At 54.9% G+C, this 15,758-nt stretch overlaps 1 protein-coding gene across 3 annotated transcripts in view; it reads right to left on the bottom strand.

The window, feature by feature from the left end:
- The window catches only part of HTT (huntingtin), a 96,793-nt gene that overhangs the window by 62,753 nt on the left and 18,282 nt on the right, over positions 1 to 15,758 (bottom strand). The window contains exons 4-17 of one of the 3 annotated variants that reach the window (XM_070400122.1): positions 15,007 to 15,066; positions 14,572 to 14,651; positions 12,429 to 12,567; positions 11,050 to 11,191; positions 10,202 to 10,380; positions 8,575 to 8,779; positions 7,520 to 7,567; positions 5,325 to 5,405; positions 3,585 to 3,946; positions 2,882 to 3,026; positions 2,539 to 2,657; positions 1,330 to 1,441; positions 969 to 1,106; positions 67 to 225 (exon numbers count right to left, since the gene is read on the bottom strand). In XM_070400122.1, the coding sequence (XP_070256223.1) occupies positions 67 to 225; positions 969 to 1,106; positions 1,330 to 1,441; positions 2,539 to 2,657; positions 2,882 to 3,026; positions 3,585 to 3,946; positions 5,325 to 5,405; positions 7,520 to 7,567; positions 8,575 to 8,779; positions 10,202 to 10,380; positions 11,050 to 11,191; positions 12,429 to 12,567; positions 14,572 to 14,651; positions 15,007 to 15,066 (1,969 nt within the window). The remainder of the gene's footprint in view (positions 1 to 66; positions 226 to 968; positions 1,107 to 1,329; positions 1,442 to 2,538; positions 2,658 to 2,881; positions 3,027 to 3,584; positions 3,947 to 5,324; positions 5,406 to 7,519; positions 7,568 to 8,574; positions 8,780 to 10,201; positions 10,381 to 11,049; positions 11,192 to 12,428; positions 12,568 to 14,571; positions 14,652 to 15,006; positions 15,067 to 15,758) is intronic. The other 2 variants (XM_070400132.1, XM_070400136.1) reach the window with 2 other exon arrangements.

Below are 15,758 nucleotides of genomic sequence, written 5' to 3' on the forward strand. Positions count from 1 at the left end.
AACCTGCGTGTGAACTTGAACTTGGCAATGACACCCAGAGGGCAACCCTCAGAAACTGGCCGCTACCTGTGCGAGCTCGAACGGAGCCCAGCCAGTCCCCCACCTGGAAGCGGGACCTGCTGAGGATGGAGCAGACGAGCGTCCCGCAGAGGATGGCCGTGGCCCCGCGGACCTGCGGGTCTCCGTGATCGATGTAGCTGAGGACGTCCGAGACGTACTGCTCCTCTGCGGGGACAAACGCCAGCCACCGTGAAAGTCCACTTCAACTTCCCAGGAAAGACAACAAGGGGCGGGCGACCCACCCAGACAAGGCCTGACGAGGGTAACCTGCGGGCAGCGTGTTTAGGCTTGAAAATTCTACATTCAAGGCAGCAGTCAACAGAACCGGTTAGAATTCCAGGTTGTCAGCCAATAAGCAAAATTCTATTTTTTTCCTTCATGAAAGGTGAGAAAAACTCAAACGAGTCCACAGTTACCTCACATGAATTCAAAAGCACAGGTCTGTCCCCGCGCCCAGGGAGCGAGCACGGGAAGCGAGAGGAGAGCGTCAGAGGGCACTCTTCCCACGTCACGCCGTAGCGAGCACGTCCAGAGCGTGCGCAGGACCGGGTCAGCGGGCCTCGGCCGCTCTCAGCCCACACGTCTGAGTGTGAGCATCTGCTCAGCAGGACTGTGCTATAAACTCTGATTACACACCAATCTGGGCTTTCGGTAAAAATCTACACCATCGACTAGATGGTGTGTTCCCAGAACTCTACTGTGCTGCTGTGTGCATCCCACTGGGCGCGCGAGGAAGGCTCTGACCCTGCGGTGTGTGCTGTGTGGACAGCCCCTCACGATGGAAGCCCCGAGAATGCAAGAAACCCGCTGTCCTGCCCTAAAGCAGTCGGGACGGGAGGCAGTCTTCCAGCGAACGGCGGGCGCGGGCATGGGCGTGAGCGGAGGCCGGCTGGCGGAGGGCACCGTACCCGGGCACTCGGCGGCGTCCAGGGGGGCTGTGTACAGCTTGCTGAAGAAGGACTCCGGGTACAGGGCCACCGCGGCGCCGACACAGCTGAGCGCCAGCGCCTTCACGCTGACACGCACGTCCCTGTCGGGAACCAAGGCTGCAAAGGAACCACCTGGGTGTCACCTTCAGCTTCAAAGCAGCAAACACTTAATTTCCAAAAAAGCAAGACTAGACCCCCTGAAGCAGCCCCCCCCCCACCCCCCCCCGGCAATCAGTAAACCTCCGCTCACGCTCACCAGCCTCGGCTGACCGCCGCCCGACAGCGGCGCCAGGCTGCTGAAACCGGGGCTTCCCGCGTCTCTCCCCGGCCGCCCCCTTACCGTTTCTCTCCCCCGTGAGCAGAAACGAAGCGGACAAGAGGCGGACACAGTGGGTGAGGGGCGCAGCGTCGTCGTCGTCAGGCTGCCCGATGTCCCCTCTGATGCGGCAGGGCTGGAACAGAGACACCGACATTCACTTGTCTGACAACAGCACACGCTCGTCCCCTCGCTCACTCAGCATGGCTCCCGCGCGGCAGCGGGCGGTGCTGGGACACAGGTGCTGCCTCACCGGCCACGGCCACAGGCGAGAGGCGGGTACCATCAGGGCCGCATGGGCTGCGGCAGGGACGACGCAGCGCGCAGAGGGCACTCCAGGTGGGGGCTGCTGGGGAAGCCACCGGCTCTGGGCAGGGCGGCCCGGAGCTGGGAAAAGCCCGAGGCGCAGCGGGAGGAGCCTGTGTGGGGACCTAAAGCCACGACTGAGGCTGCAAGAGGGACTGAGCGCCTCTGTGGGCTGAGCACCCACTAGTTCCTGCCCTCGAGGCATTTAAACGAACTGGGAGGACAGGCAGTTCCTCAGGAAACGAAGTTAGAATGACCACCTGAGCCAGCCACCCCACCAGGAACTGAGAGAGGGCTGGAGGAGACACACGGCCCCGCTGTTCCCAAAGGCCAGCGGGGGAAGGAGAGAAGACACAGAACGGAATGTTAGCTCATGTTTAAAATAAAAGGCGGGAGAGTCTGACACCTGCTACAACATGGATGGCCTTGAGGGCAGGGTGCTCAGTGACGGGAGAGAGTCACACAGCAGGGCAATACTGTAGGGTCCCACGTATGTGAGGCCCCTGGAGGCGTCAATCCAGAGAACGCACGCAGAACGGAGGCCCCGGGCTGAGGAGGGAGGACTGGGGCTGCAGTGTCCGGGGACAGAGCTTCCGCCTGGGAAGGGAGGGGGCTGGGAGATGGATGTGGTGACAGTCAACAACATGAATGCATTTAACCCACTGAACTGGCAAGTTTTAAGTTCCGGGTATTCTACCACAATAAACAAACCAACAAATCGATTCAAAGGGACAAAAGCAAGAAACACTGCACAGCCCTGCAAGTGGTCAAGTGAATGGTCACAGAAGGCGGGGAGGTAGACAGGCCAGTGGGAGGGCTCCAGGGAGGAGGCCTCAGCGGTTCTCCAGAACGGCTGGGGTGGGGGGGTGGGGGGGCAGCACGCGACAGACAGCCCAGGGACCACTCTCCTGCGCCTGAGCCTCTCACCTTGTTGTCCTGATCCCCTGGGTCGGCGGCGTCCTCTCTGGACACACCCCTGTCCACACTGCTGTCCGAGGGCTGCCTGCTGTGGCCCATGCTTTTCAGTAAATGTGCTTGCTGAAGGGCTTCCAAAACACAGGAGCAGGGTCAGTGACAAACCTCGCATTACATGCGCGTGCACATTCAGAGTCAGCATGAACGGCGGCGTTAGGTCAAGGAAAAGGGCAATGGTCCCTCGACGGTCCTCCTCACCCACAACCCAGAAAACAGACACCCCGGGACTTCTTCCTGGGCACAAAGACAAACCAAGGTGGCGGGGCTGCCCCGGCACACGCTGGAGCCCACATACCCGCGGACGCAGCTGCGAAGGCAACGGAGTCCTCAGGAAGGCCCGCGGGCTCCTCCTCCTCCTCCTCCGCCTCCTCTTCCCCCTCCTCCTCCTCGGGCGGTGGGAGCTGCATCCCCGGGTCCTGGCTGTCGGCGCCGTCTAACACCTGGACGGTGCAAAGGGGCTGTGAGGCTCTGAACGAACTCCGAAGGGCAAAGGCGGAAACCACACGGCGATGGGCCGCCCCACAGCCACAGAGGCCTCCTCCAATGCACAGACGCATGCGCCCAGACTGCCCCGAGCTTGCAGATCACGGCACCACACGCTCTAAAAAGCTTAAACTCTAGAAATTCCAGTCTGGAAATCTCTATTTTTTAAAAAGATTTTTACCCGAGGAGGATATTTTTTCCCCATTGAATTTTTTTAGCAAGAGGGTGGAAGGGAAGGGGGCAGAGGGGGAGGGGGAGAGAGAGAGAGAGAGAGAGAGAGGGAGACATCGATGTGAGAGATTTTAGCAGAGTCCATATCAACTAATCTAACTCTGCCCTCATTCAACACAAGACGCTGGGCCACTCCCGCAGCGAAGGTCTCAGAAGGGGCTGAGCGCTCCGTTTGGGGCTGAGCTGGTGCCTCTGCGCTGTCCGTGGGTCGGACGGACGCGGGTCCAGGTCTGGGCCTCCAGGGCAGCCCCTATGCAGACACCAGGCGCACGCTCCCCACTTACGATTTCGGAGCTGTCTGAAGGGGTCACGGCCGAGTCGGGCCCCTCGGTGGTGGTCTGAGAGCTGTCGCTGAGGGGGGAGGAGGCCTGGGTCCCATCGTTCAGGTCCATGGCCGGGTCGGACGGGACCGCGCTGATCTGGCTGGAGCTGTGGCTTAAGATATCCTCCTCGTCCCCGTCAGTGGCTGCGCTCGCCAAGTCGCAGCCGGTCAGATCCACCGAGTCCGGCTGCAGCGTGTGCTGTGACCGGGGCTGCTCCGTGATGATGTCGTGACCCGTGGAGTCAGCCGCGGAGCTGACAGAGCCCGGAGTGGAGACCCCGGAAGAGGCAGCCAGCTCCCCACAGATCTCGCCCTTGACTGAGGCTGAAGACAAAGGGCCAAGAAAAACATCCGCTAGGGATCAAATGCTTGCAAATACCCTCAAACTCACTGTCACTATTTTAACAGCAAAAATCCTCAAATACAGTGAAATGAACTAGAATGTTTCAAAAGCAAGACAACAGTGCATCCTTTAAACATGATCACAACTGCAGCCCACTGTTACTGCCCTTTCACCATGTTACCGCATCGGATTAAAGAGGTCGGGTCAGCCCTAGCTGGTGTGGCTCAATGGATAGAGCGTCGGCCTGCAGACTGAAGGGTCCCAGGTTCGATTCCGGTCAAGGGCACATGCCTTGGTTGCGGGCTTGATTCTTCAGTAGGGGACGTGCAGGAGGCAGCCACTCCATGATTCTCTCTCATCACTGATGTTTCTCTCTCTCTTTCCCTCTCCCTTCCTCTCTGAAATCAATAAACATACATTTTTTTTTTTTTTAATTTTTTTTAAGAGCTGGGGTCAGCAGCAGACACCTGTTACATCTGCAGTGTTCCCACAGGCGTTCGTTTCACTGCAGCTCAGCCGCGGCAGCAGCGCTGGCTCCTCCACAGCTGCTGGGCCTTGCGGGGAGTGTGTGGGCAGCTCCCGGAGCTGCTGGGTAAGTTCACCATCGCTTCGAGGTGGCCTCTCCTCCTCTCAGACCCTGTTCCAGACCCCTTGCAGCAGATGTGCAGTTTCCCGGTTTGCTCTTCACTCCCATAAACAACAACAGCTCTCACCACACGGCCAGCAGTGGCCACTCCTGGAAGCCCGTGGTCAGCGAGCACTTGAGCTGTATGACTGCAGCTGTAATTTTACTTTAGCTTTATTTTCGTAATTAGAACATGGATTTCTATTTTGTAAAATAAATGAATACATAATCACCATTGGGATGATTCAGATTTTCCTTCACAAATAAGTTACCTAAAAACATTCTTTCAAATAGAATTATACAACTCAAACCACTCTCATTTAATCCAATTATTAGTATCTTAGTCAATACTCATCCTTTAAACGGTGACTAAAGAATCTCATACCTCATTAGATAACTATCTGTGAACAAATGTAGAATTCTTCTTCAATCATCCGTAGACGATTTTTAATCCCTTTCCCCTCACAACCCACGCGGTTCACTGTTACCCACCACCCTCCTCAGAAACTGGCGCTCAGGAATAGGGACCTAGTTATAAAGCTGCCGACACCGAGGGAAGCAAGTGTCGGATGCAAGGAGACACACGTTCCAAAGGGAACCTATAAAAGGCCTGAATGCTCCACCACGAGCAGCTGGCTTCACCCCTGCCCCGGAGCAGGGGGTGGTGAGGCAGGGAGAAGGGCAGGGGCAGGAGGGAGGTGGCCCCCACGTCACCCCGTCACCCCAAGAGCTACCTGCGAAGGCCGGGCTGCTGCCCTCCGACCGGGACTCGGAGTCCTCCTCCAAGGCCGCCGCTTCCCCCAGGAGCACCTTCCCTAGGAGAGAGGCAGCGCCTTGAGCTGGGAAGGAGGACTCCGCAGCGCAGGCAGCACACCCCGTGCGGCCTGTCACTATGTGTAAGGGCGCTCTGCCCGGAGCGCTGAACACGGGGCACTAAGAACATCAGCGAGTCCACACGGAAACTCTGGACAGCCTGGTTCTCAGATGGTGCTGCAAGTGCTTTACAACCATAAATACTTACTGGCACATGTGACAGGTAATATCACATGACTTATGCTACTGTTCAACCTAAAAACGGCAAGTTACGGCTAGAACTACTACTCTAGCCCTTCTGTTATTCCTGTCGCATCTCCAATGGTGTATCAGAATTTACACATAAAGCGTCTACTCCTAAAGGCCACTTTTATTACCTTTTAATTTGCTAGGTTCTAAAGTTAATCATAACTCAAGCACTGTACAATCTGGGAGGTTGAAATAATATTTCATCTTTTGCAAAGTTCAAAAAATACATTTTACAGTTTATAGTTTCCAGGCTATATTCACATAAAAAGAAAACGAATGTTTGAATGTGACTTAACTGGACTCATTAAATCTTATGGTTACATTACATATAAGTGTCATTAAATGGCAGTAACAAAACAATTATTGGCAACTTCTAATTTCACTGCTCTGTAAAGAACAGGTCCCAGGTGCGACGACTTCCCAAATTTACACTAATGTGACATTAAAGACAAAGCAAAAAACGACAAAGGAGACCCCAAATGGAGGTGACATGGACACAGCGGACACAGCGAGCGGCGGCCTCCTTCATAAAGGGGTCCTTTATCCCAGACCGGGCGGTGGACCTGGAGAAAGGCCTGGGCCCCGTGCTCAGGTGCTGAAGAAAGCAGTCCGTCCCCAGGAGCCCTTCCCAAGGGGAGCCAGGGCCCTGCCAGGCCACACACACCCCAGCCTCACCGGACCCTACATCCAAAACAAACCTACCGCTGTCTCTCCTATGTACCGGCAGGTGTCATTTGAAAAGAGAATTCTGAGGCTGCAACAAAGAAGTTAGAAACTACAGCTCTGATGAAAAAAACAACACAAAACAGAAAACGCTGGAAAAGCAAAGAAGAACCTGAGGACCTGCCCGAGGTCCGGCCAGAAGAAAACAAGCCACTCCTCGCGTGGGCCTCGCACCTGCCCACCATCGCTAGAGCGCGGCTGAGACCAGCGCAGCGTCACAGGAACGTCCCGCAGGCCCGGCACCTCCCGATTCCAGGAGAGAGACGGACTAACTCCCCTAGAAGCCTCGGCTTTGAACAATCTTAGTGTTCAGCAAAATCTCCAAGTCCATGAAGTGGCCCACACTGTGACGGCCAATCAGAGCTTCCGAGTTCGTCTAGGAAATGTTTTAACTTGGCCACGGCTACACGTTATTCCTGTAAAGACGGCATTCAACTGCCAGTAACATTAGCATCGGGCTCTCAAATACACACAAAACTCATGACACAAAACAATTAGTATGTTGTATGCCAATTATACCTCAATTTAAAAAAAGAATTAGTCTTTTAAGACTTCAAAATAAAAAATGGCAGCAAGTACTTCCTATAGAAATCTAGACTGGAAAAGAAAGTAAATGCTGTTGCAAAGTGATAGTATGTGCCCAAACTGTCAGATTTCATTAGAAACACTTTGATCTAATAAAAATAATTAATTGTATCAGAACACTTAGGCCTGTACAAAGCCAAATTTGGTTGGAATACCCCAGGCCCCAATGAACTAATTAGCCAATGGTTATTTCTGACTAATAACAAGACCGACTGGGAAGACAGGGCACCTTAGTAAACACAACGCGCTGCGGCAGCAGCAGGCAAAGCAGGCCGCCTGCTCAGGACTGAGTCTGACTGGAAGGCGGCCGCACCCGGAGCTCCGGACGCCACAGGCAGGTGGCAGGGGACACAGGAAGGCGCCAGGGCTGAAACGGGAACCCGGGCCTTTACAGAAAGCCTGCCCAGCCCTGACCCAGAGCCGGCAAGTGGACGACAGCTTCTGACCACGGCGTGTGGAAGCCAGCACCTGCCAGGCCCGACCCAGCAGCATGCACCCACAGGCAAGGCATCGAACAGAGACAATCAGCAAGGCCCAGACTGATTTCTGAAATAATCACCTTTTTGTTTTCTTGAAAGGACAGGGCTGCATGAAGAACCCCCTCCGGCTGTAAATCACAAAAGAACGACAGATGAAAGTAAGGCAGCGAGCTGTTGAAATTCAGAAGGAATTCAAATATTTTCAAAAAGTTTGATTCAACTTTAAAGCCAGAGAATACAAGAACGTATTTCCAAAAGGCAGTGCTCTGCTTTAATTCTGACATGAACATTACATTACCACACAAATATACATACAGTTCAGGCCTACAATGTCAAGAGTGCATATACACTGCATGTGAAAAGCCAAATTAAAACCATCAGAAATCTCAGATTATCTGGTCAACTAATAAGCAAGTATAAATTTTCGTTAGGAACCACTATTAGAAATGAGTATTTTGGCGATTATTTGTAAGGCGCGCATTCCGTAGAGAAAAGGTTCTCCAGTACAAGGACAGGGAACAGGCACATGACCATCTTCTGCTCCCGGCACACGCGTGCGCACACACACGCAATGCACTACATGGACCGCACACCACAAGGCCGAGGAGAGGCTGGGAGAGAGGGAAGCCCCCAGGAGCTGCGACCCCAGGCTCCCGTCTACCCCAGCTCCTAGGGCGTCTCCATGTCAGGCAGGGCCACTGCTGCAGGAACACCAGGGGGCAGGGGGCAGGGGCAGCAGCATCGGGTGGCTCAGGGCCCCCCAGAGCAAGCACAGTGGGAGCAGAGACGGGCCGGCGAGGAGAGCTTTCCTAAAGTCGGTGAGGACAGCAAACAGAGACCCAGAGGGCAGCAGGGACAAAGTCCTGGAGACCCAAGACCCATCTCCGCAAAGTGACAGATGACAGGCCCTGGAAACCTCTCCGCGCCATGTCCACTCCAAGGCGGACGAGAGGCCGCCTGGAGGCAGCCGCGCAGACAGAGCGACCCCATCTTGCCCCTCCCCTCCCCACACGTCCGTTCCCTGTGCAGAGGGCGCCCGCACCTCGCTGAAAGGCTGGTGAGGAGCTGAGGCATCGCTGCCCTGGCCCAGACTCAACAGCGGGCGAGCACTCCTGCGCCCCGGCTCAGCACTCACCTATCAGCTCCACGATGCTCCCGCTGCGGCTGCGGCTGCCGGGCTCCTGGCGGGGCGCGCTGAGCTGCGCCAGGCCGCCCGGCGTGGTCAGGGCGCGCAGCAGCTCGGGGGGCGGGGTCCGGAGCAGCTGCTGCAGGAGCTCCAGCGCCCCGGTCACCACGTTGTGGTCCGGGTGCTGCGCGTAATGCAAGGTCAGTTCATAAACCTGGAGGCGAAGACGGGCAGCTGTCACGGTGTTCCCAGGGGCCCTGGTGTCCCTTCCTGTCTGACGGCTTATGCTGGAGACGGGGCCTTCATTTCCGCCCCTAAAACTCTGTCCCGTCCACCAGTGCGCTCAGCAGCTGCCAGGTGGCCTTCTGAATCCCCAGGAGACTTGTCACCAATTCCTTAAGGGAAGCGGAGCACGTGCCCAGGAGCAGAGGCAGCTGACGAAGGTGACGCCTCGCGGGCTGGCCAGGGATGGAGAGCACGCTCCGTGGGCACTGAGGCAGGGCTGACACTCCCTAAGCAAGGACCTCGGTCAGGAGAGCCCCCAGAAAGAGCTGACGGAGCTTGTAAAGGCCTCAAGGCAACTTTTCTCAGTGCTTCTCACACGACCTATCACGTTCCATGAACATGATGAATGTATTCTTCATTAGAGTTGCCAGATAAAATACAGAGCACCCAGTTAAGTTTGAATTTCAGATAAACTAATAACTTTGTAGTATGGTTGTGTGACTTCAGGCAGACTTACACCACACAATTATTCGAAATTTATCTAAAGTTCAAAATTAACTGGCACTCTTTCTATTTGCCAAGCGGGCAGCCTGCCCTTTAACATCCCAACAGTAAAACATACGTTCAAAAAAGACAGCACAAGAGGGCACAAACTAAAAGGCTCCAGAGGCAGTGACACTGAACCGCTTGCTCTGGTTTTTCTGGGGGACCCTCCATCACTCTAGGTCGCAGGTCTGCAAACTGCAGTCCACAGGCAACCCGCCCGCCACCTCTCCGCACGCGGCCTTCGTGGACACGCCATGTCCACGGCATCTGCAGCTGCCTCCGTGCTGCGGCCGTCAGGGAGCAGCTGGCCGTCAGAGAAGGCGTGCGCCCCTGCACGAGGGAGTCTACCGCCTCTGAACAAACTCCCTCGTAAAATGAGGACTCAGCAGCCCACTGCCCCCACCTCGCCTGCCCTCCCGAACGCTGTGAGCGACAGCACTGCTTCATATTATTACGGTTCACAAAGCGTCACTATTTAAATCATGTGCTTTGCTAGAAGTTCAGTCAAAAACCGAATATAAAAAAGTACATGTCTTATCATGTGTACAAACAGGACTGAGAGAGCTCGATGAGTGTTTACAGAACAGACAAACACGTTTCATGGCCTGGTTTAGGAACAGGGTCCCGGTGCTCTGTGCCAGGCTGGGCTAGGAGGGCCCATGTGCCACGCTGTAACCTCGGGAGAGATGACCTGCACTTCCCTCTGAGGTCACAGGGCTAGGGGCCGTGACCTCGGACCTGAACCAGGGGTCCGGCTGCGGAGCCTGTGCTCTGAACCTCGGCTGTGCCGCTCCCCTTCCCCCTGAGCCGACTCGTTGGGTGTCAGTCACGGCTGTGTCTGCACCGAGTGAACCAGGGCTCCTACCTGCACCAGCTGCTCTGTCGAGGGGGAGACTTCCATTTCCTTTCGCGTCACCCCAAAGCTGCCTTTCAGGCTGGTGTCCTGGACCTGCTGCTGCAGCAAGGGCACCAAGTACCGCAGTGTGAGCAGCGCTCCCAGGACCAGCAGGGACGGGTGCTCGCCCTCGACGGGAACCAGCAACCCTAGAAAGCAGCACAGCTCTGCATCTGGCTCCTGCTGGGACTCCGGCCTCTGTGGTTGCAGAGTCCCCGGCAGAGCCCTTTCTGAGCTGGCGGGGCGGACAGTGATGGCACAGGCGTCGCCGTGAAAGCACACGTGTGCATCGCATCCCGGGGCAAGATCCAGGGGGGCTTCAAAGGGAGACTCAGCATCTGGGCTGAGCAAGCAAGGCCTTCACACTGCGTGTGCTGCATGTGGGCGCCGGGCGTCCTTGCACACAAATGTCCACGTGCCGCCTGCATTTGCTGGTGCTTTTAGTTACACGTGTGCAGGAGAGGCCGTGGGCAGCCACACTGCGCAGAGAACCGCAGGGCCGGAGGCGCAGCTTCAGGCCGCGGGGACTCCCTGCACTCAGGGCCACCACGCCGGCTGGGAAGTCTGGCTGCACGAGGGCTGGGCCCGGGAAGGCGGTGGGGTGGCACACGGGCCTGTGCCCCTGCCCTGCTGGCTGGCCTTGGGCGCCTGCGCAGCTGCCGAGGAGCAGCCTGTCCCGCCCCTCACCCCGACCCCCCGCGGGCTCGCAGCCCCGACCTAGCTCCCACTGCCCAGGCAGCAGGGCCCCAGGGGCTGCCCACAGGCCGAGGGACAGCCTGATCTCAAAGGTCTGTCACTAGCAGAGGCCGGCGTCTCACCTAGGAGCACGCTGAGCAACCAGCTGTAGAAGTGCTGCGTCCTCCGGGCGTGCTGGCAGATGCTCACCACGCAGGCCGCCGCCGTCCGCCGTGTGGTCGGGGAGCTGGACTTCAGGTTCGTGATGAAAGCCTTCAGCAGAACCTGTGGCCACGAGCACCCACGGAGAGAAGAGGACGGCCCATGAGGCTTACTGTGCCTTTCATAGACCTAATTCGCTCCAAATCCTCGCAGAGCTAAGTCATCAACCACCCGAGACTCTCCCGGGCTGAACAGAAGCACCCAATTCGGGGAACCCCAGAGCAGCGCGACGCAGGGACCGTCTAGCTCAGCCGTGGGCAAACTACGGCCCGCAGGCCGGATGCGGCCCGTTTGAAATGAATAAAACTAAAAAAAAAAAAAAGACCGTACCCTTTTATGTAATGATGTTTACTTTGAATTTATATTAGTTCACACAAACACTCCATCCATGCTTTTGTTCCGGCCTCCGGTCCAGTTTAAGAACCCATTGTGGCCCTCGAGTCAAAAAGTTTGCCCACCCCTGGGCTAGCTCCTGCCGCCGAGGGCCAGCAGAGACCTGGGAGGTGGAAGCCCTAGCTCCGGAGAAGCTGTACCACAGTATTTGAGGACGGGGTCAAGACTGACACCGTGTAACATAAATGTGGTTTAAAAAAAAAAAAATCAACAAATCACGAGGCCAAAGAGAAAAGAGCAGCCAGCTACAGCCACGTCGGGCCTAAGAGATGGCTCATACACATGCTGCCTGCGACGGTCACTAAGAGGCGCCCTTGGGCCTGGAGCACGGACAAGCAGACTGGACTGTGCAGCACACGCTCACTCTGTGCTAAGAAGTCAGGGAGCTGGACGTCGCTGGACCTCGGAATAGCCCAGATGAGCTTCCCAGACAGCGTGGGGAGCCCACCCAGCACCCCAAGCCCATCTGCTCGGGAGCAGCGCCTTCTACACACGCGTGGATACACCAGCCCCTAGTCAACTCTTCACCCACGAGAACAGCAAAAGGGCAGAAGCAGGAAGAAGCTCTTCGTGTGCCTCGGAAGATTCTAATGGAAATATGGGCACGACGCGCCCTGGCTGGGTAGTTCTTTGGCTGAAGTGTCGTCCCAATACACCAGGGTTGCGAGTTCCATCCCCAGTCAGGGCACATTCAAGGATCAACCAATGAATGCAAAATGGCTGGAGCCACAAATGGGTGGAGACACAAATGGATTGCTCGCTCTCTCTCTCTCTCTTTCTCCCTCCCTCCCTCTCTAAAATCAATAAATAAAAACTAAAAAATAAATAAATTATAAGCACAACAGAACTTAAGTACTTAAAGCCCTAACTCCCCACAGACTCATTCGCAGGTGTGTAAGACTCATACCTTAATCTCATTGTCATTTGCAAAATTGCCGAGCGAAGCCATAATTTTGGGTATAGCTGCAGCCAAGGTCTCCTGAACAGACTCCTCAGGTCTCTTGCTTGTTCGCGTCAGGCAAGGCAGGAGGTTCACCAAGTAAGGCCTGCATGTGAGAAAGGAAGCTGGGTTACTCTACCAAGTCCACTTTAGTAAGTGAGACACAACAACTAGTTTAGTGCCTGTGGGAGAACAACCAGTTTTTATAGCAAAACAGCCCTCAATGGAGAGGGGACAAACCTCAGCTAAAAGAACGGGAGGGTGAACTGCACATGAAGTTCAAATGCTGGCAGACGCTCAGCCTTCACTTCCCCCATAACCAGAGGACTCTCCAAAGCAGTTAAAAACTATTTGCAGCCCAGCTGTGTGGCTCAGGGGCAGAGCATCGACCTAGGAACCAGGAGGTCATGGTTTGATTCCCTGTCAGGGCACATGCCCAGGTTGTGGGCTTGATCCCCAGTGTGCAGCGTGCAGGAGGCAGCCGATCAATGATTCTCTCTCCTCATGGATGTTTCTCTCTCTCTCCCTCTCCCTCCCCCTCTGAAGTAAATTTAAAACATTTTTTTAAATAAAATAAATTTTCAAAATTATTTGCAGTAAATAATAAGTTATTACAACACTCATATTTTAAATCAGAAAATAAGAGCTAATATAAGAAACACCACTTCAGGAGTAGAGGAAGGTTGGGGATAGATGGCGATACAAGGATACTTGACTTGGGGTGGACACACAATACACTGTACAGACGGTGTGTTGTGGAATTGTGCACCTGAAACCTGTATAATTTTGTTAACCAGTGTCACACCAATAAATTCTATCAAAAAGATTGAATTTCCTGAAAAACACAAAATCTCCTAAGAGAGCTCTGCAACTGCACAGCTTGCACCAAGCCTCTGCTCCGACGGGAGGGGCCGGAATGAGAATGAAGCTTCCGTGGGAAGAAGCATTACAGAAAGGGTCAGTGCTCAAGCTGAACAGGCCTCAGAGATAAGACCTGGCTCTGAGAAAGCAGCCGCCCTGTGGACGGGGAGTCACAGGCTGGACAAGCCAGGACCTCAGGACCCCGCCAACCCTGGGGAGCTCAGCAGCGCCCTCTAGTGCAGGGCCAGGCACCATGCCATCTGCACCCAGGACTACCTCAGGGAGCCTGGCCCACATTTCTAAGGAGATAACTGTTTTGCGAGTCCCAAGGGGAAAAAACAAACCAGCATCAAGAGGAAGAGAAATCTGACTTTTGAAGAAGTAACATCAGGCCAATGAGTCAACAGAGAGTGTCTGGGGTGACGGGGCGCTGGGGGCAGCCCCCCTGGGGCTGGTACGAAGCTGGATTTATCTGGACAGCTCGGGGGATGACCTTGATCCGATCATATTTTAAGGTCACCTTGGTTGTTATGTGGAGAATATAACAAGCTTTTCAAAATAAAAACAGTAAAAGCAAAAGGTTAAATAAAGAGACATTTCCTTAGTGCGGTATCTCTGTTGAACGCAAACGCACTGGAATCAATCATTGCTTCATATTCATAGTGAGGGTCCGGGCCACTCCCGCGTTCCTCCCGGGGAGCCGAGGGTCTATGGACGTTTTGCCAGTTAAGGAGACCAAGGTGGAGTTAAAAGCTGTGATCCCTCTTTTGTTTTTTAAGATAGAACTGTTTCCTTAGTCAAAACTATTCGCAGTTTAACGCCCACGGTTGAGTGCCCACGTTGGTAACCCATGTCCTAGACACGGGCATGTATTTCCATAACTCCTACCGTAAGCAATGGGGTTGGACTTGACCTCCAACCACTTACCAAGTCCCTTTCCCGCAGCTGCCACGCGTGGACACTGTTGTCAGCACAGGACAGGGGGAGGACCCTGGTGTCCGGGGCGCCCACCTCCTAGGGGCCTTGGGGGAGGGGAGGTGGAAAGGAACAAGCTCACGGATGGAGCGTGCAGGAATATTTCTGGGAGCAGAAGTGCTAAGAGGAAAAAACCAGGACATCAACCACAACACAGCGCATGGGACGACCTCAGGAAGTGACATGTGAGCTGAGATGTGAGGAATGCGCAGGAGCTGGCCTCCACCGAAATATCAACAATAACGACGATGACGACGCAGAGCATAGGCCGTACCTGCATTTCTGGGGCCGGACCAGGTGCGCCAGCTCGGCGAACCTCCACAGGGCAGCACGCAGGCTCCGGGGAGCGCCGTTCTGCGTGGATTAATGAGCGGAGTTACATTGTAGGGTCACGGACACTAGTCACCAAGAGGACTTCACAGAACAAAAGCATTTTTTCATTGTTAACTTCTATTTTTAGAGAAAAGGTCATTTGAATATTTACTTTAGAAAGTTTAAGGTCTAGTGAATTTAATTATAACGATATAAAAATTAAGTTACCATTTTAAACACCCAACTCCTCTAATAAACTACAAAGAGCAGAAGAAAAGTGAAATTATGTCTACTACAGCAAACAGCTCTCCCTTCTAACATTTTTACTTATTAAATGTAAGGTGACATTTCCCGGAAACAGTGAGGCGGCCGCTGCTGGCGGCGGAACAAGGCCCACCTTCTTGATTTCCTTGTAGAGCTCGAGCTGCAGCCTCGGGAGGTTAGAATCCATCAGCGCCTGCAACACAACCAGAGCTCGGCTCAGGCAGACAGCCCGCCAGCAGCTCTGAGCAAGCTGAGGCCGCTTACACCTCAGGCATGGGCGAAGCTAACGCTAACAGCAACTAAACCAAGAACCTATTCACTGAGGAAAAAGCACATATATGCACAGGTGACTCACCTGAATGAAAACGGAAGAGAATTTAACTTTTATCACAATCAAGTACTACATAATATCAAAATGAAAGGGCAGATGGTTCAACAAATTCATTCTAAAGCTCTTATCTGAAACCCTGAACAGGCAGCGAGTGCCGAAAACCCCGAAAGTTCTGTCTTTGTTCACGTGCCCTCTGCCAGGTGACAGACATTAGTTAGCAAGGCCTCAGTCAGGGAGCCGCGGGCAGTGCACCTGCAAGGTCAGAGCCTCGCTCTGCATGGAGCCCGCTCCCGGTGCAGACCCTGCGTCCTCCTCCAGGTCTGGCCCTCCCTTGATGTCCCGATGCGCCTAGCCTATGGCCCAGGGGCCCTCTGAGCCCGCAGCCAGCTGGGAGCCACAGGCCCCTCCCAGCCAGGGCCTGCTCACCCTCCCAGGACCCGCCTCCTTCCAGATGCCCAGCTCTCGCTCTCGCTCTGGGCGCTGGCCCGGGCTCCCGGAATCCCAGCAGGGCCTTCCCCGCTCCCAGGCAGGCCTCCCTCGGCACAGGCTTCCCT

This window comes from Myotis yumanensis, unplaced genomic scaffold (assembly GCF_028538775.1).
Source record: "Myotis yumanensis isolate MYYU_CA2020_CCGP unplaced genomic scaffold, mMyoYum1.0.hap1 SCAF_1, whole genome shotgun sequence".
NCBI lineage: Eukaryota > Metazoa > Chordata > Mammalia > Chiroptera > Vespertilionidae > Myotis > Myotis yumanensis.